Source organism: Bubalus kerabau, chromosome 4, assembly GCF_029407905.1.
Source record: "Bubalus kerabau isolate K-KA32 ecotype Philippines breed swamp buffalo chromosome 4, PCC_UOA_SB_1v2, whole genome shotgun sequence".
Lineage (NCBI taxonomy): Eukaryota > Metazoa > Chordata > Mammalia > Artiodactyla > Bovidae > Bubalus > Bubalus kerabau.
The window spans coordinates 179,786,640-179,814,498 of NC_073627.1; the positions used below are offsets into that span (position 1 = coordinate 179,786,640).

A 27,859-nucleotide genomic window follows, 5' to 3' on the forward strand; every position below is an offset into this window, starting at 1 on the left:
AGTGGGTAGCTGTTTCCTTCTCCAGGGAATCTTCCCAACCCAGGGATCGAACCCAGGTCTTCTGCATTGCAGGCGGATTCTTTACCAGCTGAGCCACCAGGGAAGCTCAAGAATACTGGAGTGGGTAGCCTTCACCAGGGGGTCTTCTCGACCCAGGTATTGAACCAGGGTCTCCTGCAGTGCAGGTGGATTCTTTACCAGCTGAGCTACCAGGGAAGCTTCTCTGAGTGACCTTCAGCAAATAGCTTCTCTGAGTTTCACTTTTTTAATCTGTAAAATGGAATAATAACTCCCTGCCCAATGATTTAATATATGTAAATATTTCAGAGGGTGAAAAACTGCTCCATAGGATATAGTGTTTTCTCTTTAAGCTTCAAATTCCTCATCTATAAATTAGGAAAGTTGAACCGGATGAGACCTAAATTCCTTGTAAAACCAGAAACCTGAGAATCTTTTGATTATGATAAATGATATGCTATGAGAATTAGCTGGAGTGTAACTTTGTTCATTATGCTTTGCCTGGAACCTCCAAAATATAACAATACTGTCCTAAAATTCACATTTTCTTTGCTGAAAGATGGCCAAAGGAGCAAAAAAACAAAAAACAAAAAAAGGAACGAGTGTTTCCTGAAGATGATCTCATGCTCCTTGGCTAAGCATCAAAAAAGTCTGGTGGGGGTGACCAAGAAAATAACTGGTCAAAGGAAAGAATGTAGGATTCCTTTCCAACCAAACTCAGTAACAAAGTTTTGGAAACATAAATCACCACCTGTAAAAAGCATTTTCTTTCTTTATTTCACTATCTCTAGTTCACATATAACCTATCAGAAATGCAGCAAGTTACTTCGCTATTTTTTTTTAAAAATGCCTAATCTTCTCTACTGAGCAGAAGGCAAACTTTATCCTATTAAACAGAAAGAAGGACAGCCTAAGGAAACAAGGCAGCGGATAACAGAATCACCATAAGGTCCGAAATAAAGCCAGAGGCCAAGAAAACCTAGTTATGGGAGGCAGTTTGAATTTTATTCGAAGAGGGATGGGAAGCCTTTGGAGGGTTTGAGCATGGGAATGACATGATCCGGTTTTACATTTTTAAAAGATCATTCTGGTTGTTATGTGGAGACTGGACTGTGGTAGAGAGGGGCTCAGAGGATCGGGACAAGAAAAGGGGCAGAATGATCAGATGAGAGACGGTGAAAACAGTTCCGAGAGGTGACAGTTGCTTAGACAAGGAGGATGGCAATGAAGGTCACGCTGAATGGCAGGCTGAGCAGAACTCGCTGACGGACTGGATATTTACAACACATGCACACGTGCTGAGCCACTCAGGTCATGTTCACTGCTTTGCGATCCCATGGACTGAAGCTCTCCAGGCGCCTCTGTCCATTCTCCAGGCAAGAATACTGAAGTGGGTTGCCATGCCCTCCTTTGGGGGATCTTCCTGACTCAAGAGATTGAACCCACATCTCTTATGTCTCCAGCATTGGTAAATAGGTTTTTTATTATCACTAGTGCCACCTGGGAAGCCCCGGATATTTACAAAAAGGAAAAGCAAATATGACTCGTGTGGTGCCAGTCACCAAATGAAGAACACTAGGGGCAAAGTAGGCTTAGCTTATAGAGTAAAATAAAGAGCTGTTTTGGATGTGTCAGGGCTACAGTGCCACATGGAGAGCTCAAGTGAAGATGTCAAGGGCACTGTTATAGCTCGGAGTGTAGCAACCAAGGGAGAAATGTAAATCTGGTTATCAGAACATTTGCAGATGGCACTTAAATTCAAAGGACTGAATGAGATCATGCTGGGAAAAGTATAAATGCAGAAGACAAACGTGTCAAGACAAACCTCAGACACTCCAGGGCTTATAGCTGCAAAGATCTAGTAGAACTGATCATGAAAAAAAGGGGGAAATGGGTGATATCCTAAAGTGAAGAAAGTCACTGAGTGAGGAAGGAGTGGGCAAGTCCGTCAAGCTGCTGAGGGCAAGGTATTCACCATGTGACACTATGAATGCACGAAGGCACCTTAAATCCTCACAAAGAAGTACACGCTATGTGAACACAGCGAAGTGAAAGTCGCTCAGTCGTGTCTGACTCTTTGCAACCCCGTGCAGTCCATGGAATTCTCCAGGCCAGAATATTGGAGTGGGTAGCCTTTCCCTTCTCCAGGGGATCTTCCCACCCCAGGCATCGAACCCAGGTCTCCCATATTGCAGGAGGATTCTCTACCAGCTGAGCCACAAGGGAAGCCCATGTGAACATAAAATTTTAGCTCAAAAATAACAGTCCACCTACCTCCATTTTAAGGGAAATATGTGTTGAAGAAAGAAAATCTATAAAAATACAGGAGAACATAAAGAAGAAAAAAAAAATCACCGAAGAAATCTGTTATTAAGATCTTGAATACTTTCCCCTGAATCTCTCTTTTATATAGAGAAGTTTCGGGTTTTGCTTCTTAGACAGGCTAAATACAGGCACATGTAATTGTCCTGCTTCGTTCTCTCTCCCATGTTGGTGTCCGACTCTCTGGGACCCTAGGGACTGTGGCCCACCAGGCTCCCCTGTCCATGGGATTCTCCAGGCAAGAATACTGAGTGTGTTGCCATTTCCTTCTCCAGGGGATCTTTCCAACCCAGGGACTGAACCCGAGTCTCCTGAATCACAAGCAGATTCTTCACCACTGAGCCACCTGGGAAGCCTATTTATTGTTGCTTGTAATGAGCCAGGCTCTGGATAAACATATTGCACTGAATCTTCATAACATAGCATTAGGCAGTTACTGCTATAATACCAAATTCCTAAGTGAAAAGACTAAGTAATGAGTCCAAGGTAAGTCAAGATTTCATTTTCTGTGCTCTTATAGTGTATTGCCTAGATAACTTGATTTACTTCATTTTCTGCTGTTAGAAGTAAAGTTGTCTAATGTCTTAGAGTTATAACTGCCACTGTGGTGAGCATCTTTGAACATAAAGCTTTTTATGAATTTTGAATTATTTCCTTAGAATTGATTTTGGGAAAAAGAACTACTTCATCAGGGAAGTACTTTTAAGACTTCTGATACACATTGCTTTCTAAAATATTTTTCTCAATATATTTTATCACAAAAAGGTTACTTTAAAAATCTAATTCAATCTAAAATATAAGGTATAGGTGAGATGAGGGGCGTGGGGGGAGTAAGGCCTGTGAAAATGCAGTAAGTGGCCACCAGAGGGCAATCTTATGTACCAGGACACTGTTGGGGGAGGAGGGGAGTCTTCAAAATTTGAGACAAAAGCAAAGACTGATTTTGTATTAAGCTGACAGTGTCATATGGAGTATCTATACTCTCTCATGTTAGAGTCAACTTTTATTATACTTCCAGAGAAATCATTTATTTCTTAATACTAGCCTTTAGAAATCATAACCATGAAAAGGACTTCTTTTGCCTTAAATTATCTCCTGACCAAAAACAGGTTGGGATTTACATGACATTTGAGAGAGCCACCCCACCGCCATGAGGACACTCACAAGTGAGAACCAGCAGTGGAGACTGCTGCCTGGTGCCACAGATGAACCGGGGAGCGACTTAAACCTACGCAACATGATGAGGCGCTTCCGTCATCCAGGACTGGAACTCATCTTTCCTCTGTAAGTTCTCCCATTCATTTGGTCATTCATCCAACAAAAAGCTAGTAAATACTTACTGTGGACTAATTTCCAAGCTAAATGTGTAAAATGGTGAACAAAACTAGTGTGAAACTTACAATGTAGTGAACAAATCATATATGACTCAACCACAAATAAAAGGTATTATTACAAACTGTGATATGTGCTATGAAAAAATACATGTATATGAGAGTGTATAGTTGGGAAACTGTCATTTAGCTTGGAGCATAGACTGCTTTCTAGTCAAAGTAACATTGAGCTGAAGGCCTGAAGGAAGGACATGGTTTAACAAGGCAAAGCGGCCAGGAGTGGGGGTACAAGTATAGTAGAAAGACCATTCCAGGCAGAGGAGAGATTATGTGCCAGAGATTTGTGACAGGGGAACATAACATAGTTTAGAAATAGAAGCCAGTGTGACTGGATCACGAACAGTAAAGAAAAAGAACAGCACAAGACAGAACTGGCAAGTAGGCAGGGACTGGATCGTGTAATTGAAAAAAATAACACAGTTCCTTCTAAATCAATTTGTTTCTCCTTAGACTAGAGGATTAGAATGAAGAATAAGATTTCAACACAGTCAAGGCTATGGTTTTTCCAGTGGTCATGTATGGATGTGAGAGTTGGACTATAAAGAAATCTGAGCGCCGAAGAATTGATGCTTTTGAACTGTGGTGTTGGAGAAGACTCTCGAGAGTCCCTTGGACTGCAAGGAGATCCAACCAGTCTATGCTAAAGGAGATCAGTCCTGGGTGTTCATTGCAGGGACTGATGTTGAAGTTGAAACTCCAATACTTTGGCCACCTGATGCAGAGAGCTGACTCATTTGAAAATACCCTGATGCTGGGAAAGATTGAGGGCAGGAGGAGAAGGGGACAACAGAGGATGAGATGGTTGGACGGCATCACTGACTCAATGGACATGGGTTTGGGTGGACTCCAGGAGTTGGTGAGGGACAGGGAGGCCTGGTGTGCTGCGGTTCATGGGGTCGCAAAGAGTCGGACACAGCTGAGCGACTGAACTGAACTGAACTGAAGACTAGAGGATTAGAATGAAGAATAAGATTTCAACACAGATTTTTTTTCCAGAGTACTTTCTGTTCAAATATTCTGCTACCTTAATTTCATAAAAACACTTGTTACTTATCAGACTAGTATGTTCTGATTTTTGTTGTTGGGGGGAAAAATGATTTCCAAGGAAGTATCTCTAATCCTTACATTTAGGAAAGAATAAGATTAGGAATATTTAGGAAAGATTTCTTAGAAAGGTTTAGGAAATAAGATTTAGGAAAGAATAAGAACTGAAGACCAGAGAAGTTAATTGTCTCTAGTTTTTAACAGTTTAACTAAGTTTGCCTAGATATGGTTTTCTTTGTTCCTGTACTGCCTAGGGTTTGCTGAGTTGTTTGAATCTGTGAGTTGGTCTCTTTCATTAATTTGGAAAACTCTTGGCCATTATCTTTTTAGATATTTGCTTCTGTCCCAGTATCTCTCTCCTTTCTTTCTGAGCCTTCAAGTACACTTATGTGAGACCTTCTGGCTGTATCCCACATGTCTTTTCTGCTCTGCTCTTTCCTTTGCATTTTTTCTCTCTATGCTGCAGTTTGGATATTTCAAACTGAACTGTATTTGAATCTACTAACCTTGTCTTCACTGTATACAATAGTATATAACTTTGTCTTCACAGTATATACTGTAGACTGCTATTAAGTCCATGCAATGAGGTATTAACTTCAGATGTTGTATTTTTCAATTCTAGATTGTTCTTTTGATTATTTTTTTTACTCCAAATCTCTTGAGATTTTGCCTATTTTCACCTATTTTGTCTGTTTTCTCCTCTATTTTCTTAAAATATTAACTTTAGCTATTTTAAATTCACTTTAGGATAACTCTAATACCTGGGTCATCTGTGGATCTGCTTCCCTTGCTTTTCTCTTTATTACTGGCCACATTTTCCTACCTCAGAATGCCCTCTGTTTTAGTTGCCAGACGCAGTGTACAAAAGAACCACAGATTACTCCTCTTCCCTCTGTTCAGTTCAGTTCAGTCGCTCAGTCATGTCCGACTCTTTGCGACCCCATGAACTGCAGCACGCCAGGCCTCCCTATCCATCACAAACTCCTGGAGTTCACCCAGACTCAAGTCCATCGAGTCAGTGATGCCATCCAGCCATCTCATCCTCTGGTGTCCCCTTCTTCTCCTGCCCTCAATCCCTCCCAGCATCAGAGTCTTTCCAGTGAATCAGCTCTTCGCATGAGGTGGCCAAAGTACTGGAGTTTCAGCTTCAGCATCGTTCCCTCCAAAGAAATCCCAGGGCTGATCTCCTTCAGAATGGACTGGTTGGATCTCCTTGCAGTCCAAGGGACTCTCAAGAGTCTTCTCCAACACCACAGTTCAAAAGCATCAATTCTTCGGCACTCAGCCTTCTTCACAGTCCAACTCTCACATCCATACATGACCACAGGAAAAACCATAGCCTTGACTAGACGAACCTTTCTTGGCAAAGTAATGTCTCTGCTTTTCAATATGCTATCTAGGTTGGCAATAACTTTCCTTCCAAGGAGTAAGCGTCTTTTAATTTCATGGCTGCAGTCACCATCTGCAGTGATTTTGGAGCCCCCAAAAATAAAGTCTGACACTGTTTCCACTGTTTCCCCATCTATTTCCCTCTGTTAGGCAGATGTAATGAGAGGGTCACCCCAATTCAGTCAGAAGTTGAGACAGGTTGAGGATGAATGGCAATTTTAGTATGAGGCAGTTCACCGATGGCTTATCACTACTTCTTGGTCACAGCCTTCTAAGGCTTTTGATTGAGAACCCAGCAGGTGTCTCCTCAGCCATGAAAGACTGCAATAGATCTAGAATGTGAGTAATGGATGTGAGCCTAAATCCCACAGAATCTACCTTTTGAATCTGGCAATGTTTTCAGAGAGATGGCCATATGTTGTCGCAGGCCCTTTCTTTCTAAAAAGATTTTGTCTCCTAAGCACCATAAGACTGAGAAATTTCTTTCTACCTTTTGAGCCAGCCTTCCATCTCCTGCGCAGTCATTTAACGTCCTGTGGGAAAACTGGCCTTGTGTTTAGGGCTCCTCTAGTTTCCAATTCAGAGAAGGCGATGGCACCCCACTCCAGTCCTCTTGCCTGGAAAATCCCATGGAGGGAGGAGCCTGGTGGGCTGCAGTCCATGGGGTGGCGAAGAGTCGGACACAACTGAGCGACTTCACTTTCACTTTTTACTTTCATGCATTGGAGAAGGAAATGGCAACCCACTCCAGTGTTCTTGCCTGGAGAATCCCAGGGACAGGGGAGCCTGGTGGGCTGCCGTCTATGGGGTCACACAGAGTCGGACACGACTGAAGTGACTTAGCAGCAGCAGTTTCCAATTCATAATGGAAGCCCCAAATAACTGCCAAAAGTTCTTCTTGTATCTTTCCTCAAGAAGAATCCTTTTACTTGGACCAAGCCCACTCCTTAGTCTGTGCCCAGAATCGGCAAATGTCCCTTGGAAGGAAAGTGGCTGGTGAGTATCAGCTTACTTAAGAAGAGTTCTACCCTTTCGGGAATTTTGGTTCATATAGTTTTCATTGCTTCCGTGGATTGCCAACCAATATGATTTTTGAAATTTATATGAGGAAGTTTGGCTTGCTATGACCTATTACATCCTACTTAGAAGAGAAAGATCCTTACAAACTCTTTGGGAAGAATTAACTCAGAGAAGAAGGACTTCAAAATGAAAAGAACAATGGACTGATTACATAAAAAAGTAAGGAAAGTGTGTACCTGTGAGGGCATCACAACTGGCAGACCGATTGTTGCACTGGCAGGGCGAGCAGCCCTTCTCATTAAAGTCGTAATGCCCATCTTGGCATCTGTCACATGCAGAACCGGTGACACCCACTTTGCACGGACATTTCCCAGAGCTGCAGATAAAAGCAGAGACAGTGAACAAAATAAATCAGTTTGAAGGTTTTGTTGCCTAACATCTCATCATAGATGATCTTAATGCAGAAATAGTGTCAGCTAGATTCTAGTTGCTATACATACTGAGTGATTTTTATTTTGAATTATAAGTTGAGCAACTTCATGACTATTAATTCAATTAGCATGGTAATAACACTAATCATTTCTGACAATTTAATCCTCTGTACTTGGATAGTTTAGAATAAATGATAAAGGAACCACGGAGAGTTCAAGTGCCTGGTCCTCCAACATCTTTGTTTACGAAAAGCACTGGGTACAGCACGGGCACTGCTGCTGCATCTCGTCCCCAAATCATCCACAGCTGCCCCAGCACCAAACTGCCCAATCTGAAGAGGAGAAGAAAAACCACCCAGCTCTCACTCAGTCTAGCTTTCGGTTGAAAAACATAAAAATAAGGGCTCTAATGAATGTGCTAGAAACTCAATATGATTCTCTACTTTAGGCCGGTGCTGTGTTGACACAATTCTGGCAATTAACTGGCATTCCCAACTAAGCGGATATGACTGTAATGAGGACCCCTATTCATTTCTGCATTAAACCCAAGTAAACATGCTTGTCAACTCCAAAAACAGGACTAAAAATCTAAAGAAAAATATTTTATTTAGTGTCCCATTTCTTCCTATTAACCTGTTTTCTTTTCTTAGATGTCCATTACATCAGTGATATCATCTGTCTCCAATCAGTGAAATTAAAACTTTTGTTTCAATTTTCAACTCTTCTCTCTCGACTCCATGCTCTTCCAATCACTCATTCAAATTCAATATACCACCAGTTTTGGTCAGATTTTCTTCCAAATTATCTCTTGTTATTTATTCTATAGTCATCTCTCTTACAATATCTTTCCTCTTCTTCAACTCTTAAAAATTCTCCTAAGTTCAGGTTCATCTTTTCCCATGACTCTTGCCTGAATGGTCAACAGAGATCCTTTGGCCTCCTGACAGAACATTCTCTATACTGTACACTTTATTCCTAATTATGGATTGTGCTACATTCTTTCATATATGTAACTCTAGTTAGACTGTTAAAGGCCTAAAGCAAAGGCCATATCATGCAGCTTTTTTTCAAGTTATCTTCAAGATGTAGAGTCGAACATAACTGAGCAATGAACACTTTCAAGCCAAGCATGAGCAGAGGAATAGTGTGATATAACAGTCTTCATCATACTTGTTACTTGGTAAGTTTGCAGAGTTCAGGGACACTATCCTAGCCATCTTGCTGTCTTCAGAGTCTAGTATAGTACCTTGCTTGTTGTAGACAATTAATATATGCTTGATAAATAAATGCTCAATACACAAACTGAGTTTTAGAGTTAAGCACTGGGAGGGAAAAAGAAAGATGAAAGGCTGCACTAATTACTAGGACTCTCAAAACAGCTAAAATACTTTTCCCTCTTTTCCAACAGTGTGACTCTTCTTTATATGCTCATTCTGGACATCAAATTTTTAGAATTCAATCAGTCGAGTTCCAGCACCAGTCATATTGGACGGGAGTCAATATAATGTAGAACTGCATCTCAATATAATTATTTTAGAGACTCAGCTTCTAATAATGAGCCCCTATGGGGATGTTCATTCTACTTCAGGAGCCTAAGCTAAAACTGTTAATACTTACAATGGCACCCCACTCCAGTACTTTGCCTAGAAAATCCCATGGACGGAGGAGCCTGGTAGGCTGCAGTCCATGGGGTCACACAGAGTCGGACACGACTGACGTGACTTAGCAGCAGCAGCAGCACACAGCTCTTACACATATCAGTTAAAGTAATCCCCTACTGCTTCCCATACTCCTATTTCTGTAATAAAAATGGAAGTTCTAAATTTGAGCATTATTGGGACTTTGGGCCAAAATTTGCAGAATGGGACTAAAGTAACTTTCAGCTGTGTGGATTCTACTTGTAGTGTACAAACCTAAGATTCTTTTAATTCAGATGTGCCTCTCTGTTTATGAGCATGCCCTGGGCTAAATAGCGAGGCTTTTGCCTTCCATCCTAAAAAACTATTTTGAGCAGTTATAGTTGAAATTCACTTCTCTCTCCCACTTAACTCATGGTTCTTTGCAATATCCCAGGGTGTGCCAAAAAGGAGCAGAAAAATAGTTCTACATGGTATATTTTTAGGGCTTTACTCAAAGCCAGTCAAGAAAGGAAAGAAACCCATGCTTATGTAAATAATAAATACTTAACATATCTTAAAGCCTTATATCCTGAAGTTACCTATCAAACTCTATATTTCTATCTTAAAGCTGCTTAATATATTGGGTTATGCAATTTCTTGACTAACAAATTTACAGAAAATGTAAAATGGAAACATCTGAAAGAAGTGGTGATGATGATAAAAACAGGAAGTAATCATTTATTTGGGGCCTATGTCAATAAATACATATTCTTTCTAATCCTCAAAGGAACTCTACAAGGTGGCAGTCATAACCCTCATTTTACTACTGCAGGAATTCAAAGGGTTAAAGTTACTGTCCACACCTAATAAAGACAGGTTTATTTATACAAAGCCAGACTTTCCCACTATGCTACCTACCTTCTCCTCAGTTTAACTCTAAATTTGTACAATAAATTTGCCTGCCAAATAATCTGATATCCACTTGGGTATCAAGCTTCATTCTGTAGATTCCAAGCACCGCAATTCACCATTTATTTAGGTTCTTGACCCCAGTGAGCTGTTTCTGCCTTGCCCAGAATAAACCCAGTCTCTCTTCTCATTGCCAGTAAGTTTCAGATCTCCCTTAACAAATCTGAGAGTTTTTTCTGCTTGAAGACACTGCAGCCTAGCAAAGTCCCAAGGTTCTCAGAGACACAACCCAGATTTTGATGTATTTGTTGTTATTTAGTCACTCAGTCGTACCCGACTCTTTGTGACCCCATGGACTATAGCATATCATTCCCGTTCTTCACTATCTCCCGGAATTTGCTCAAACTCATGTCCATTGCATCAGTGACACCATCAACCATCTCATTCTCTGTCACCCCCTTCTCCTCTTGCCCTCAATCTATCCCAGCATCAGGGTCTTCTCCAATGAGTCAACTCTTTGCATCATGTGGCCAAAGTATTGGCGCTTCAGCTTCAGCATCAGTCCTTCAATGAATATTCAGGGTTGATTTCCTTTAGGGTTAACTTGGATCTCCCTGCTGTCCAAGGGACTCTCAAGAGCCTTCTCTAGCACCACAGTTCGAAAGCATGAATTCTTTGGTGCTCAGCCTTCTTCAAGGTCCAACTTTCACATCCACACATGACTACTGGAAAAACCATAGCTTTAACTACACAGACTTTGTCAGCAAAGTAAAGTCTCTGCTTTGCAATACACTATCTAGGTTTGTCATAGCTTTTCTTCCAAGGAGCAAGCATCTTTTAATATGGCTGCAGCCTGTGTCCACAGTGATTTTAGTTAATCTTAATTAAAGTCTGTACCAATCAGACTAGAGAAGATGATTATTCTTTTTAAAACTGCAACAGAAATTTACATTTCCAAGCAAGTCTCTCAAGTAACTCTGCAAAAAAGAAAGCAACTGGGAAAAAAAAAAAAAAAAAACCCCTACCTACATACATATACACAGTCTTACATAAAAATACCCTGAGATACTTAAAGATCTAGCAAAGTAAACCTGTATTCCTCAAATATGAAGTTCAGGATTATCTTATGACTCAACAAGAAGGAACCAGTCAACTGCTAAGTCTCACTATACTGTCAGAAAATTATAAAAGATATAATATACCTTTTGGAGACTGGCTAATAATACTTCGTTAGCCAGTTTCTAAGCCTTTAAAAATGTTAATCAAAATATATTTGCTCCCCATTTCTCTATAGATATTAGATTATTTGGTAAAGAGAAGGATAAACAGCTACTTAATGACAGTGTCTGATCAATTCACCATCTATAAGAAAAAGGTATTACCTTGGAATACCCAATCCCCTAATAATATCTCATAAGCATAATACAGCCAATGCTCCCAAAGTAGTCGTTATTCCTATAAGTGAACTTTCCCTTCATAACTCTGCTCTAGGCACTCAGAAGACTGATTTAAGCAGGCATCTTTCTCCCTGGAGAATATGCTCCTCAGTTCTTGATTTTTTTTTTTAAAGTGACTTTATGAATCTTAATAAGGCAATTGACTAGTCTAGATACCCTGCATCACTTTTCTTGGGTAGATTTTAAAACAACAAGAGAGGAGATGCTTTTTTCTCTCTCTCTTTTTAAAAAAGTACAGACTGAAGTAGGGAGATGTGGCTGTGAGCCTGCAACGAGCAGTGCCTGCCCACCATGTCCCTCATGGCCCACGGCCAACTTCTGCACATATAAGAATTAAATCACTCAGCAAATATAAGGCTTTCCCTGTATGCCTTCTTTATAGAAGAAAGCCTTTACAACACCCCCTTTCATGGTCTCCCTCTGTTAAAGACTGTTGAATGCTTTTTGAAGCAAAGGTCAATGATATAAATGCAATGAAATTTTTAAAAAAGAAAAAGCCAAAAAAAAAGTCCTGTTAATAGACCACTTATGCTTATCCACAGATTTAAAATGAAAGAAGCAGACTCACATCTTCATATCTGGAGAATAAGGGCACAGAACTAGATTTTGAAAAGTTAGAAATCTATACTACTGACATCAACTAACCAAGAATTTACGATGGAATTTCCTCATCTGGCATCACTTTTTATAGACATGAGTTACTTGCTAGTAAAGAACGGATTGGGGTTTCTCAAGTGGTGCTAGTGGTAAAGAACCCGCAGGCCAAAGTAGGAGACGTAAGAGACATGGGTTTAAACCCTTGGGTCAGGAAGATCCCCTGGACGAGGAAATGGCAACCCAATCATCCACTATTCTAGTCTGGAGAATTCCATGGACAGAGGCACCTGGTGAACTACAGTCCACAGGGATGCACAGAGTCAGACACAACTAAAGCAACTTAGTACCATCGGCACAAAGAATTAATGAAGTACGGATAGCTATATCAGAAAGGTGAATGTGGAATCATTTATAAAGGAAGCACAAACACTGTGGAACTTAGCTACACTAAGTATAACTAAGTATATCCTATGCATTCTTAAACTATCCCAGACAGAATGATCAGATTTTCTTATGGTGTCAGTGCTTAGCATAGATTTTATCACATTCACAGGTGTGAACAACTATTATAAACACTGAAAAAAATCTCTCTCAAAATGTAAACAAAGAATGTATTTTCTGACATGAAGTGATTCATTTTTCAAAAGAAAATTCAAATATACTATATACTATGTACTATATCATCTCAAGATATAGTACATATTTATGTCACACAAGTACTAGCGAAACTATCATTTTAAGGGTTCTGTTTTGTTTAAGATGAGTGGGTGGAGAATCCTCAGAATTTCCAATATTTTACTAGGGTAGGAAGGGTGGGACACAGGAAGGGAGGTATCAGAGTCTATGGAAAATTCATAGCCTGAGGAGACACAGAGAGCTTGGTTCAAATTCCAGCTCTGCTAGTAACTAGCTACGACTGAGTACTTATTCTGTCTTGGATTCAGTATTCTCATTTGTAAAATGAAGTTAATTAGACCAAACTCTGTAGAGTTATTGTGAGGATTAACGGTCACATATGCAGGGTACTTACACAGTGCTTGGCACATAATCAGTACTTAAAACAATGAAAGAATGATGAAGATGAAGACAATGGGTCCTAAATCTTTAATTTTTTTCTGTGAATTGTAAAGAAAATCAGTTAGAATCTCGAGTAGGCAAAGACAGACAAGTTTATTTATGTTTAAAATTCTGTTAACAAACCTAGAAAAATGGCAAGACTTTATGGGGTAACTACTAGTTTGGAGCCAAAATGTGGCTCGGAAAAGAGAGAACATTATGAACACATGGTAGAAACAGTTTTTGGAAAGAAAATTTAAAAATTGAGAATCAGCAAAATCTTATATTAGGTGGGACCAAAGCCAGAGAGGCCTGATATGCTTTTGTACCAGCCAGCTAAATTGATCTAATTTTTTCTAAATTGCCAAATGTCTTGATGTTTTTTATATTATCAAAAACATTATCTATTTTCTTCCTAAGATTTATAACTTACATGATGGCATACCTTTAGATATCATGTTATCAATAAACAGTCATAGAGTCACTATAAAGATATAGTTCTAATTAGGGAAAATTAATTTATTCAGAAGCCTTGCTTTTTCTCCTTCCTCCTTTTTCAAACAGCTTACATGTTGGCTCTCTGACATGGAAAGAACAAGAAACAGAAACAGATAAATAATTAAGTGGATTAATTTTCTTCTGCCTCTTTCAATAACTAAAAGCAATTTCGTTTAGAAAGAGACTTAAACTGTTAATCAAAATAGCATCTGAAATTAAGAGGAAATTGCTTACTGTAAGCTCTCCCAATATATTAAAAGTAGTATTAAAAGGCAGCTAGTGAAAGTTTTTCTAACCAGAAAAAGCTTCTACATGGGAAAATAAACAAAATGAAAAGTTAATTAACAATCCTTAATTTCATGTTTGACTCGCGGTTTGTAAAGGTAATGAAAAAACCTTTTTATGAAAGAAACTCAATAATTTGGCAAAAGACAATTTGCATTTAGTGTTCCTCTGTCTTTCTACAATCATGGAAAAGACTATTATGCAATGACCAGAGCTTCTTTTCTGGAAGAAAGAAAAAAGATAGCTTTATTGTTGAAAACATTGGGCTATTATGCTAAACATTCCTTATTTTTTTGAGGGCAAATAGTCTAAAATATTTTTAGAGGAAATTCATATTCAGGCAGAAATTCTTAATACTCAAAAAGGGCATTGCCTAAGTGTAAAAACATTTCTGATAGCTGATCTTACCAAAATCAAATTTAAAAGTTTATTTGAAAAGTCAGAAGTAAAACTTAATGGCAAAAAAAATAAAAGTATCATATTTCCAGAGCCACAACTTGGGAAAGCAAACTTAAACTAAGAAAGTTATTTCTTATTTCCTTCATTTTTTTTAAGTGGAAGAAATACAGCCATAGGAATTCTCAAACCCACACAATTACTCCGTTATTTGATGGAGATTTCTGCATCTCAAAAGCCATTTTGAAAAGAGAAAAAGCATGAAGTCCCAGTGTCATGTTCTTGAAAAGATTATGCTTCTCACATATGTTAACATTTGTAGTCTTTTGTAACCACTGTAAAAGGTTTGCTTAGTAAAAGGACAATTATTAATACTTAATTTGTGTACATGCTGTGTTCTAAAAATTAACTTGTAGTTCTTAGAATTTAGAACTCATTTTCTCACAGAAATGACAGCGTAAGTGGTAGTTTAGTTTCCAGATGAGCAAACAAAAACCTGTTTAGCTCAAAATGTTGATATTAACCGTACTGAGGACCAAGTCCTCTATACCTAACTAAGCCTTTGAGTTCCGAACCCTCTAAGGAGTGGAGTGGTCAGGGGACAATATGAATCTTAATTCCTACTATAGGGTTATAAAGAAAGTGCATAGAGCAATATTTATCTATGCATTACTTAATTTTGTTCTTTTGTTGTTGTTCTTACAATATTATGTTCATTAGCCTCAGTTTTGTCAGTTTCTTGTTGTTTGATTACTGGGCATGTTAAATTTCCACATCTGAAAAATAATAATCCTTGTTTCAAAAATGGTCTCAGTTTACATATTTAAGTGTCTTCCAAATTTTAGTAGCTCCTTATATGGTAAAATAATAATATTCTCAATACCCCCAATTGTTAGAAAATAGTAATATGAATGACTTAGTTCTCAAGGTCACACAGCCAGAGGGTAATCAGAATTACAGCCTAAGTTTCCCGCCTACAAACACAATGCTTTTCTCCTATATTCTAGGTTACTTCTATACACATATGAAAGCAATTCAGAAGGATTTAATGCGCTCATCTTCATAGACTTGCAAAACTCCTAGAAGATGCTTTTTGTGTCGATCTTCTGCTGGCTCAGTCATCAGTCATTTAAATATCTCCAATTGAATGAGACTTTAAAATAATTGCCCAAGAAATGAGATATTGCTTCCAATCTGTCTCAGTACGATTCCAAGACTTGGGAGCGCTAGTTTCCTACTTGTATCCAGCACTGTTTGCAAATGCCCGATTTCAGCCAGTTTCCTTGCAAAGCTTTCTTTTACCCCCTAGCAAGTTTATTGTTATAACTTTGGAAAGTACTTCAATTTTCATTTTTAAATTATTAAACTTTTTATTCATTCAAAAGTAAACAAATTTAAAGATAATACAACTGAAAGAACAATACATTCAAAACTTTGATATCTACCAGAGAGACATTTGAAGCCCCTTATGTAGCCCTCCTCAACTGCATCCCCTTCTCTTACCACAGAAGCAATTAAGTTTTAATCATTCTCGAGCTTTTTAAGAGTTTTAACATCTCTGTGTGTGTGTGCACGCTAAATCACTTCAGTTATGTCTGTCTCTTTGTGACCCTGTGGACTGTAGCCCGCCAGGCTCTCTGTCCATGGGATTCTCCAGGCAAGAACACTGGAGTGGGTTGCCGTATCCTCCTCCAGGGGATCTTCCCCACCCAGGGATCGAACCCACATCTCTTATGTCTCCTGTATTGGCAGGTGGGTTCTTTACCACTAGGGCCATCTGGGAAACCCTACCATCTCTGTATGTATTACTAAATCATTTATCACATAGTTTTGCCTGCTCTTAACCTTTGTTAATAAAAATAATTATGTACTCTCCAATTCACTTTTTTCTTGGTCCATAGAATATTATGTTTTGAAATTCATCACAGTAAACTGTTACAGCTACAGTCATTCATTCTTCTCTGCTGACTGTATTTCATCACATAAATATAATCCTATTTATTTATTCACTCTTCTAAACATATAGGCTGTTTTCATTTGTTATTTTGGATACCAAAGGCTTCTGTGAGCCTTCTTATCTGTCCCTTCTGTACACAACAGCATGCATTTCTCTAGGGTACTTTACCAAGGAATGGTACTGCAAGGTCATTGAGTTTGTGCATGATCAACTTTACTAGGCAATAACTGTTTTCCAAAAATAAGTACTAGCTCTCAACGAAAATGTTATTTTGCTTAACCTCAATATCCTGACTCTGCTAAAAGGGCCTCTTTAATGGACACAGTCCTCATATAAACAAAGAACAGAGGCTAGAAGGCCTTCTGGTTTTCTCCTACATGCTGCTTCCCTGGTGGCTCAGAGGTTAAAGCGTCTGCCTGTAATGTGGGAGACCTGGGTTTGATCCCTGGGTTGGGAAGATCCCCTGGAGAAGGAAATGGCAACCCATTTCCCTGGAGAATCCCATGGATGCAGGAGACTGGTGGGCTACAGTTCACAGGGTCCCAAAGAGTCGGACATGACTGAGTGACTTAATTTTCTTTCACTTTTCTCCTACATATAAGTTGATATTAGGTTTTAGGGGGCAATATTGTCCACTAGATCAATGGTGCTCAAATCTAAGCATGCATCTGGAAGGCTGCTCGGCCCTATCCCAGGATTTTGGATCCAATAGGCCTAGGGTTGGCCCCAGGAATTTTCATTTCTAATTCCTAGGTTATGCTGATACTGGTCTGGAGACCCTACTTAGAGAACCCCTGCACTAGGTTAATAAGATTATTCTTATTTTACTACCTATTAATACTTTTAATACTCCTAGCCCTGACTGGTAAAGCTGCTTAATTTCTACTTCTAGGCTTAGTGCTGAACCCGTTATTTGGTATCATTTCCGACATAAGCATCAACCTCAGTGATCTGCCTGTCATTAAGTTCCATTTGCTTACTGGCTCAGCTAACCTCAGTCCCCTATATTCTCAATGACTGAATTACAATTATTATCTGAATAGATGAATTATAACTAATTTCTCAACGCCTGGCTCAGGGTTCTAGTTGCTCTGTCTGCCCACTTTTCGCCTCAGTGGCTAGGTCCGTGACACTTGTTTTCAGATCTTCAACATGTCAAATGCCTGCCAGCAAGTCAGGTGGACACAGCTTTGATATCCATTAATGTGCTAATTTCTGCCTTTCAAATGAGTCTCTATAGATATGGATTCTCTACAGATACTCTCATTATTTCAAATTGTTTCCTTCTATGCAATATCTGGGCTTCTGAGGTGGCTCAGTGGTAAAGAATCAGCCTGTCAGTGCAGGAGACAGAGGAGATGTGAGTTTGATCCCTGGGTCAGAAAGATCTCCTGGAGTAGGAAATGGCAACCTGCTTCGGTGTTCTTGCCTGGAAAATGCCATGGACAGAGGATCCTGACGGGCTATAGTCCATGGGGTCTCAAAGAGTCAGGCACGACTGCGTGACGGAGCACACACGCACACATGAAATATTTATCTTCACAGTGCCCAGATGTAACTTCTATTAATAGCTTTATGTCTCTATGGGCCAGTTCTTAGGTGGATGAGTCATGCTAACCCACACCCAGATCTGCACTTCTCCTGAGACACTGCCATATCTAATCTTGCTCATTCTACTTTAGGGGACATTTCTATACAGTGGGGAAAGCCTTGAAGATAGATAGACCTAGACTCAAATCTATTAGTTAGGCCATACGGCTGAGAAACTTAGCCTCTAAGAGCAAGATAGCTACACTGTTCTGAGAAATCAGAGACATTATACGTGTAAAGCATCAAGCATCGAGGTTTAACAGTGTTCGTTAGGTGTTCATTTCCTTCTGGTCCTCCTACTGAATTACATAATTTCCTTAGGTGAACAGCTTAGTCCAGAAAGCTAAAACTATTTCCCTGCAAAAACCTTTCAAACATCTATAATATCTATTTTATTGGACATCCTATTTAACTGTAGAACTCTTTAAAAAAAATCAACTCAAGACCAAGAAAAATAAAAATTAAAGAGATGGCGTTGTAGTGTAGTGTATGTTAGGAATGGGCAGAAGAGACAAAGGGATTCTGTTATGGATAGCATAAGCCATATTTTCATCACTGCTTTTGGCAATGTGAGAAGAACATCTTATGTTCTTCCTGTATAGTATTCAGAAAATTCCTTAAACTCGATGGTATCTCAGATCTCTTTGAGAATCTACTGAATGCTGCAGATCTTCTCCACAGAAAAATGCCCAGATCACCATTGCATTTCGTGTACTTCCCCATCTTAGGTTAAGAACTCCTGACCAAACCCAGAACTGCATGCCATGGAAGTTTAATGCAACAGAAAGAACATGGGATATGGTGTCAGAAGACCCTGAAATGACTCCTTCTCACTCTGGTAATTAATAGATCTCCAGCTTTGGGCTTCTCTTGGAACTTTCAAATACTACTTTTCATCTATAATTTGGTGGATAAATAATTGTTACCTACCCCTCAGGGTTGTTGTTAGAATGAAATGAGAAAATGTACAGAAGAAAAGAATATTGTTTGTAAATGACTTTATTCCCCAGAAACCTACTGAGTTTATAAACATAGGAACAAACTCGAAAATCTCAAATTATTGAAATTCATGGACTATATCATACCAGAGAATTAATAAATAAAATATCATGATAGTGACTTTAATAATAATGAAATTTTTATGGGACTAATTTTAAACTAGTCCCGTACACTTTGAATGTCAAAATAATCATGGCTGAAGCACTCATACTCCTTTTTAAAGGAGATCTACAGAGACTTCGAGTCCACATCTCTCTCTCTGAGATTGAGGAATTTAGATATTTTTAGTGGAAATCAAATCAAAGAGAAAAAAAGATGAGTAGTCCCATATTTCTCTCTACCCTGTAGGAAACATATTTCTTGCTATGAAAAAAAACGATCTGAGATGGAAAAAGTCATGCTGATTCAATTTTTCTTCAAGGGACACGGGAAGACAAGCTCTCTTCGGGAACAAGGGTCCTACTATTTCAGCCCAAGTCTACTTAAGAAGCTCTTCTTTTAAAACTTTAGAGGAAAAAAAATACATTTAAAACATTAAAATAGGCTATGAATTTGATTGTATATTCTAACCAGAAGGTCATACATTTAAAATGGCAGATTTTCACAATAAGTTTATTTCCTTATCCTGATTCTTCTTCTGAACCTAAAGGCTAAGAATTGTCACCAGGACCAATTCTTCCCTCATAATAAGACAGTAATACTATCCATATTCCCTTGATGGACTGTTCCAAATAACTATTCTATTAACTTTTTATTTTGAAATAATAGTAAAGAAAAGTTGTAAAGGTAGTACAGAGGGCTCCCGTGTACTAGTTATCCTCCTGTGAACTTCTCATGTAATCCTGGTGTATTCATAAAAACTGAAAAAGAACTTCGCTATATCGCTACTAACTATGGATTTTGTCAGATTCTCCTAATTTTTACACCAAGGTTCTTTTCCTGTTCCAGGGTCCAGTCCAGGACATCACCTCACATTGCTCATCCCCAGCCTCTTCCAATCTGATCGTGTCTTGGTCTTCCCTTGTCTTTTACTACCTTGAAGCTTTTGAAGAGCACCGGTCAGGCATTTTGTAAAATGTACCTCAATTTGGATTTGTCTGTTGTCTTGTCAGGATTAGACTGAGGTTATGAATTTGAGGTAAGGATATCACAGAAGTAACATGCCCTCCTCCTTTTATCATATCAGGGAGGACAGGATACTCAACAGGACTTACCACTAACAGTATTATCTTTGCCACTCAAATGGTAACTTTTCGTGCTAGGAGTCTGTCTGTACAGTAGCTAAACTAGGATGGTCACCATGCTTATCTGGAAAAGCAGCAGAGGCTCAGCCACACACACAAGGCCCAGGGACTCCTGAAGGCAGTGCGGCCAGACAGGTGTCGGCGCGGCCCTGTTCTGACACTTAGTAGTTGCCTGTTAGGGGGCAAATTACTCAAGTCTCAGTTTCTTCATCTGTAAAATGAGAATAATTCCACTTCAGTCAGCTGTTATTTATCTTTACAAGATAGTACATATAAAGCACTTAGCTTGGCGCATAGTAAACAGTCAATAAATGTTAATGCTGTACATTCTGGGGCTGATGGTTGTAGTAATAATGTGACTCAGTGGTAGAAGGATCTGCCTGCCAATGTAGGAGATCCCTGGGTTGGGAAGATCCCCTGGAGAAGGAAATGGCATCCCACTTCAGTATTCTTAACTGGGAAATTCCATGGACAGAGGAACCTGTTGGGCTACACGCAGTCAATGGGGTCGCAAAGAGTTGGACCCGATGAGCGACTGAACTACGATAACGTCAGTAGTATTTCCCAAGTTGTGTTGTGTGCTAGTTTCATCTCAGAAAGAAGTCAAAGTACAGCCCAGTTTGTAAGATTTTTTAACTTTTTAAGTATAGTAAAATGTCCTATCAGAGAGATGTTGAACTAGAGATTAAATACGCGCATTTTTTCTTCTTTGCAAGAGAAGTTTGCAACTGCTTTGCCATTTGGGCAGGGGTTATTTGCTGGAAAATAACCTTCGAGCAGATCCTACTGGTGGGAGAAGAATCATTTAAGTTACGGTTCCCTTAGTAAGTTTAGAGTGAACAAGTCCCACTGTCTGAGAGAGGTGTTTAACAAGACCTTCTGTATTGGGGAAGGAGGGATATTTGGGATTTGTTAGGTAAAAGATGCTACAAAATGTCCTCAACCAGTACTCTTGGAACTGGCTTGTACACTAGATGGAACTGCACATGTACACTAAAGGAGTCAATTGTTAAATTTCTGTAACTTTAGAGCCCCAGTTTAGAGCATCATTGAAGGAACTTGGAACCAAGGGAGTGGGTTCATCTTCCCTCAGATAACTGGTGCTGCCAATTATCCTGGTCCAGGAAAATCAACCGCCAGTAGTGATTGAGCATCACTGATCATATCAGGTTGAGGGCCAGGCCTAAACCCCAAATTCAATATATGAGTGAGAAACAACAACGTCAGTGAACTGATCAGAATCACGTCCAGCTGATACTCAGCATTAGAGGAGGACTAACTCCTAGAGCTACTGGAAAGTTAGTAAGTAATTGTTGGGGAATGGACTGACTCAAAAAGAGGGCACTGGGTTTGTGCTACTGAGGCATATGAGTGTCAGAGTAATTAACTGGAAAAATAAAAGAGGTATGCCTACATTTGAACCCTGTGTGTGGAAAGCTTGACAGTTATATAAGCGCTCAACTTCCCCGTATCTATTATATTTGCTACCACCACAGAGCTCTCTATAAAGATGAATAGTTTTTAAAAATCTTCAAAGGTACAGGGCCCTTGGGTTTATTTCTAGCAACACAGAAAGAACATGGGTATGGGGACACTGCTTGACACTCAGCAGCAAGGCTTGTGGGGAATAAAGGCCCCATGGGATGCAGCGGGTGGCGGCAGCTACAGAAGCAGAGGACGGGCAGCGGGCGACAGAGGAAGGGCGGCGAGCACACAGGTATGGACCGAAGAAGAAACCCTAGGACTGAGCAATTCGCTAAATTCAACTTGGAAACACAAACTGCCTCTCGATTTGTGTACATGCATTAAAGCACAGAGTCATAAACTTTCTAGACAACTATGCACAGAAACAGCGCTCTCCTTGGGCGATGGCCATTCTCACTCCTCTCCTTCCTCTCGGTCGTTGTCGCCCCGGCCTCCCTAGCTTTCACCCTGCCTTGGCTCTCCGCCTGCTTACAGCCGTCCATTCTACCACTGCTGGCATGCACGGCTGGTCTTTCATCTGCTTAAAAAGTGCTTTGTGAGTAAAATCCAAATCGCGCATCTGGCCCTTAACGCGTCTGTCCCATCTGGGACCTGACCCCGGCAGGGCTTGCCAGATGTATCTCCTCTGCCCCGACTCCCCCTTCACCTTAAATCCTGTGTAAGCACATCTCTGAGATGTTCATCTTGCTGCTTCCTGCTCTGTAGCATTCTTTTGCACCTTTTCCACTTCCGTATGTCTAAATCCTTTCCTTCCTTCAAAACTGAGGTCAAAAGCTAGCTCCTCGATGACATCATCTCTGATTTTTCCAGCTGTAAGTGACATCTCCCAGTTTCTTAATCTCCTTAACATTTTATCTTTCTATTTTATGATGTGGGTCAGTTTTTACTTTGTACTATAATTATATTTATATATATATATATATATATATATTTGTGGTTGTTGTACTTTGTACTATAATTATATATATATATATATATATATATATAAATATATTACATATATATTTGTGGTTGCTGTTTAGTTGCTCAGTCATGTCCGACTCTGTGAGACCCCATGGACTGTTAACCTGCCAGGTTCCTCTGTCCATGGGATTCTCCAGGCAAGAGTATCAGAGTAGGTTGCCATTGCCTTCTCCAGGGGGTCTTCCCAACCCAGGAACTGAACCTGCGTCTCTTGAGTCTCCTGACTTGGCAGGCAGATTCTTCACTGAGCCACCAAGGAAGCCTGCTTCTTTATAACCTTACCAGGCCAGAAGCTCCGTTTGTTTTCCCATTGTCTTATTTACTTCCCACAAGGTCTATGAAAGTACCCTGTACATAATTTGTTAAACAAATAAACACTTTGGTACCAAATACAAATAAACTTGTTAAACAAATAAATACTTTGGTACCAAATGGTTCATACATTTATATGAACTTGATTATTCATATTAATATTATTAGCATATACATAACTATAGATTTGGGGGAGTTTCTCAGAAGAAGCAAAATAATAGTCTTTTAGTATTATAAACAATAAAACTTAAATTTTTTCTTTAAAAAATTTCCAACTGACCTAAAAGTGACTTAATAAAATGAAACAAGTAGTAGAGTCTGCAATACGGTTTAGGGAAAATTACACGTTTGATCAACAGCAACTACATCAATTCACTGTGACATGTTATGTTAATGTTCACAAGGGTCACCAATAGCTGGGAGGAAAAAGCATTTTCTTTTGTTTTTTTTTTTCCCATTTGTTTGAGTACAGATGATATTTAGTTAATAATTAGAAGACCAGGAGGGCAGACCATGCTCTGTATTGAAAGGAGGATTTAAGACAAAAACACACTGAATAACACAGAGCTTTCCAAGCTGTAACAGACGTGCATTATTTACACTAAAACCTCAACGCACTCAGTGCCTTTGCTGAATAAGCCCCGGTCTGGCCATTTATTAACATTCAACTTTTAGTCTAATCGGTTTTACCATGAACTTTACATGATTTATTTTCTAAGACATAAACCATTTGGCACTGTAGAAACATTTCCTGAAACAAACGAGCCATGACAGGATAAAGCCTGACATCAGCTACCTGCTTCTGACCACGATGGCTACCTTTTAAAATTCTACCTTCAAGGAAAGAAACACTGAAGTATAACAGAAAAAGGTGATGTAAACTAAAGATTGGTATAATTTCAAGAAAAATAATTGGGGTAAAGAGTAAAGTTATTTTAAAATAAAATTAAAGCTACGAAGCTTTGTTTTCCTTACAATATGCTAGTTTATAAGGCTTCTTGAGCTTGGCACCCAATATGTGCACAACTGTCTCCCAGACATCTCTATCTGAACGTCCCATAGTAAATGAGCACGTGAAAGCCTACGGTCAGAAAGAAACATGGAAGTCATCTCTCTCTCTCACTCCATAAATAAAATCAACCACCCAGTTCTGTAGATTTTTCTCGTGTACACTGGTTCCCTCCTCTCCAGCACCACTGCCAAGGCCGATGGCTTAGATCAGCCTTTTAACTCTTCTTGCTTGAACAGTTACACAATAGCCTTCTCCCAGATCTCTCTGTCTGAGCTCACTCTCTCCATCCAGCAGACTTCTGAAAGAGTAAATATTCTAGAGAGCAAATCCAATGTTACTACACACTCAGCATTCTTCAGTGGACAAGCTAATGGACACAGCATTTCAGGCCCTTCGTGGTCCGGCCCTATTTCTTCTCCAACTGTTCACTCACCACGTATTCACTGTCCACTTCGTACCAGGCACTACTCTAGGCATTAGACACACAACAGGAAGCAGACAAACACAACCTCATCTTTTCAAACCTCCCTCTCTGCCTCAAGTGTTCCCGCTCTCAGGAAACAGTGAGCCCCTTGGAGTCTACTGAAGATGGCTTGTTCTTTCACATAAACGTCTACTCATCATTCAAATTTTAATTTAAATGTAATCTCCTCTCTCAAGACCTCCTGAATCTCCTGTGTGCTTTATAAATGCTATTTCGTTTATATTTCTATCTTTCCATTTCAAGCTCCATGAGCATAGGAATAATATCTTTTGATATACAGTTGGCAAATGCAATCTCTATTAAATGAAATGTGTGGATAAAATGACAAAGGTTTCCTCAATTTTAAATTATTTCTGGTGATGAAATAACTTTTCTATGTCCCAGAATTATAGGAAAAGTAATAAATAAGAGTTTACACAAGCAACTGTTACTCCTGATTATTACACAACAGGTGATTTTCAGAGCCCCATATGAATATGAGTCTTGGAGATTTTGTCATCTTTCTATTTGACATTTATTTCAGCATAAGTTTATTTCATGAGTAAAATTTTGTCTTCTGCCCTGCGGCATATTCCCATAATTAAAAATGCAAAGTAGTAAATATTTCAACACACACCATACAGCAGCAACCACAGGTTTTACGGGAAAGGATATTACACAACAGAACTTCATTATCTCATAGAGACAGTTTTAAAATGATGCACCTCGTACACTACCCTACTACAGATACATTAAAAAATCTCAAATCTGTATATGACTGTCTACATATAAGTCAACCCTGACAACGTTCTAAGGCTATATTAACAGTCAGGCTCTTACTAGGCATACTCCTTTATTGAGATAAAATGCAATCTGATTTCTCCATTTATTAAATTCAATATATCTAAATGTAAGTCAGGGAAATATTAGAAATGCATTCCAAAAGCAGAAATGAAAAGATACTGTTGACTAACTCTTTCCCAGTTAAACAGGTTGGAACAGCAGTGGCGATGTGAGGGGCGGCCATCTGTCAGTACATAAAGGACCTTGTGTTTGCACACAAAGACATTGCTCAACCCACATCTGGTTCCTGCAGCCAAACTCTACCCTCACTGGGGCAACTCCCACTGAAATATATGGGCATAAGGAACAGGCGAATGAATCTTTTAAAAGCCAGCTGTTGATTCATGAACACTAGATACATGAATCAGGATAGAATTGAGTGTACTTTTCTCCTTTCATTTCTTTTTAAAAAGAGAACAAGGAGGCCATGACAGAATTCGCATTGGTATTTGCATTGGTATTGCAAACTTTCCTGGTGGCTCAGACAGTAAAGCGTCTGCATATAATGCAGGAGACCCAGGTTCAATCCCTGGGTTGGGAAGATCCCCTGGAGGAGGAAATGGCAACCCGTTCCAGTATTCTTGCCTGGAGAATCCCATGGATGGAGAATCCTGGTAGGCTACAGTCCATGGGGTCTCAAAGAGTCGGACACGACTGAGCGACTTCACTTCACTTCACTTCTAGCAGATCAGATTTCTCATCCTGTATAACCTTAGGAAATTCTCCTGAATTTATATGGTTTTTTTCTCCTGAAAAAAAACATGTGAAGCTTTTTTCCAGGAGAAAAAAACCATGTAAGGTATTCTCTTGTCTCTTGCCTTCCCAAACCATAATCTATAAGGCACAACTCAGTTCCTAGCTCATCTGGGAATCCTTTCTCCTTATTATTTCTGCTTGTTTCCTACTCTAACCTGTTCTATTTAGAAATTTAGCATCTATTTATAAACTTCCGCTAATGTTCTCAATGTCTCCTAAGCTAAAACTGGGATTACTCTTACCCGATAGAGTTATTTATATAGCGTGAATTATACAATCAGAAGAAATTCCTATAGGGACTTCCCTGGTCATCCAAGGGTTAAGAATTCGCCCTGCAATGTGGGAGATGTGGGTTTGATCTGTGATTGGGGAACTAAGATCCCACACACCGCAGAGCAACCAAGCCTGAGCCACCACTGAGCCCACACGCTCCAGAGCCACACGCAACCCAGGGGGTCTGTGCGCCACAGTGAAGGTCCCACGCGCCGCAACGGAGGCCCAGCGCAGCCAATGAATAAACGTGTTTTAAAAAGACATTCCTATAAAACATCAAGTAGTGGGCACGACTGCATCAAAGTTTCTCATAATACTCACTCACTCTGCTCAATATTTGAGATTTTGAAAAGTGCTGTACCAACATAGTAGATAGGAATATACACTCTAGATTCAGATTGCATACATGTCATTTCCAACTCTTATTTACTGGCTACTATGGAAAAGACCCTGATGCTGGGAAAGATTGAAGGCAGGAGAAGGGGATGACAGAGGACGAGATGGTTGGATGGCATCACTGACTCAATGGACATGAGTTTGGGCAAGCTCCAGGAGTTGGTGATGGACAGGGAAACCTGGCGTGCTGCAGCCCATGGGGTCTCGAGGAGTCCGACACGACTAAGCGACTGAGCTGAACTGATGTTGTAAGTTAGGCAAAGTACCTAACTTGTAGCTCTTTTCCTGTACAAATGAGAATAATAATAATAGTGCCTAACTGATACGGTTGCTGCAAGGATTACATGAATTGCTACATGCAAAGGGCCCAGGATCATACCTAGTGTGTCTGCAATTAATTTTCACTACTATTATTTTAAACTGAAAATTTTAAAAAGCATTAATAGGTTTCCCCATGAAAATGGAAGAAAATAAGCTAAACTTCTTTTTCTTTCACAGTGAACAATTTCTTCTTTAGACTACCAACAGAAACAGATACTTCAATCCCTACTCATATGCAAACTTGGTGATTTAATTCTCCTCTTTTGTGAGTCAACAATTCTATTCCTCACTTAAAAAAAAAACCATATTCAACTGCTGGAGTGTTACTGAGCTGAATCTACGTGCCAGTTACATTGTAAATGGGTGTACACACACAACTTAATTCTCATAAAAATTCTTCATGTTATATGCATTAATCCTACTTTACAGATGAAAACACTGAGGTGAGGTGAAATATAAGATTATACAGTTATTAAGTGGCTGAATCAAGAATGGACTCAAAGTCTACTAATTTCAGACTCCATCTCCTTTCTGCCAAATGTCACACTACTTGCCTACAATTCCTTTTCCGCTTAAGTCACCCACATATACCTTAAAGCAGAACAGAACACAGAGGTGCTTCCTCAGGGATCACCCATGTGGCCTTGCTGAAGTGCACAGCCCTGCAACTTCCTGTTTCTGTTCCTCCAGTCTCATGTCCATGTAACTTCCTTTCTGGGGGGAAGACATGCGACGCTTAAGGCTGGATTTAGAGCTCCCATGCCTTCCTTCTAATGACTTACAGGTTTTCAAATGACTTTTGGGATGCAGTGC

General features: G+C 39.5%; 1 protein-coding gene across 2 annotated transcripts in view; it reads right to left on the reverse strand.

Annotated features, from left to right (window-relative positions):
• Window positions 1-27,859, reverse strand: part of MEGF9 (multiple EGF like domains 9) — an 81,068-nt gene that overhangs the window by 11,819 nt on the left and 41,390 nt on the right. For both annotated transcript variants that reach the window (XM_055579491.1, XM_055579490.1), the window contains exon 3: window positions 7,421-7,560. In XM_055579491.1, coding sequence (XP_055435466.1) covers window positions 7,421-7,560 — 140 coding nt within the window. The remainder of the gene's footprint in view (window positions 1-7,420; window positions 7,561-27,859) is intronic.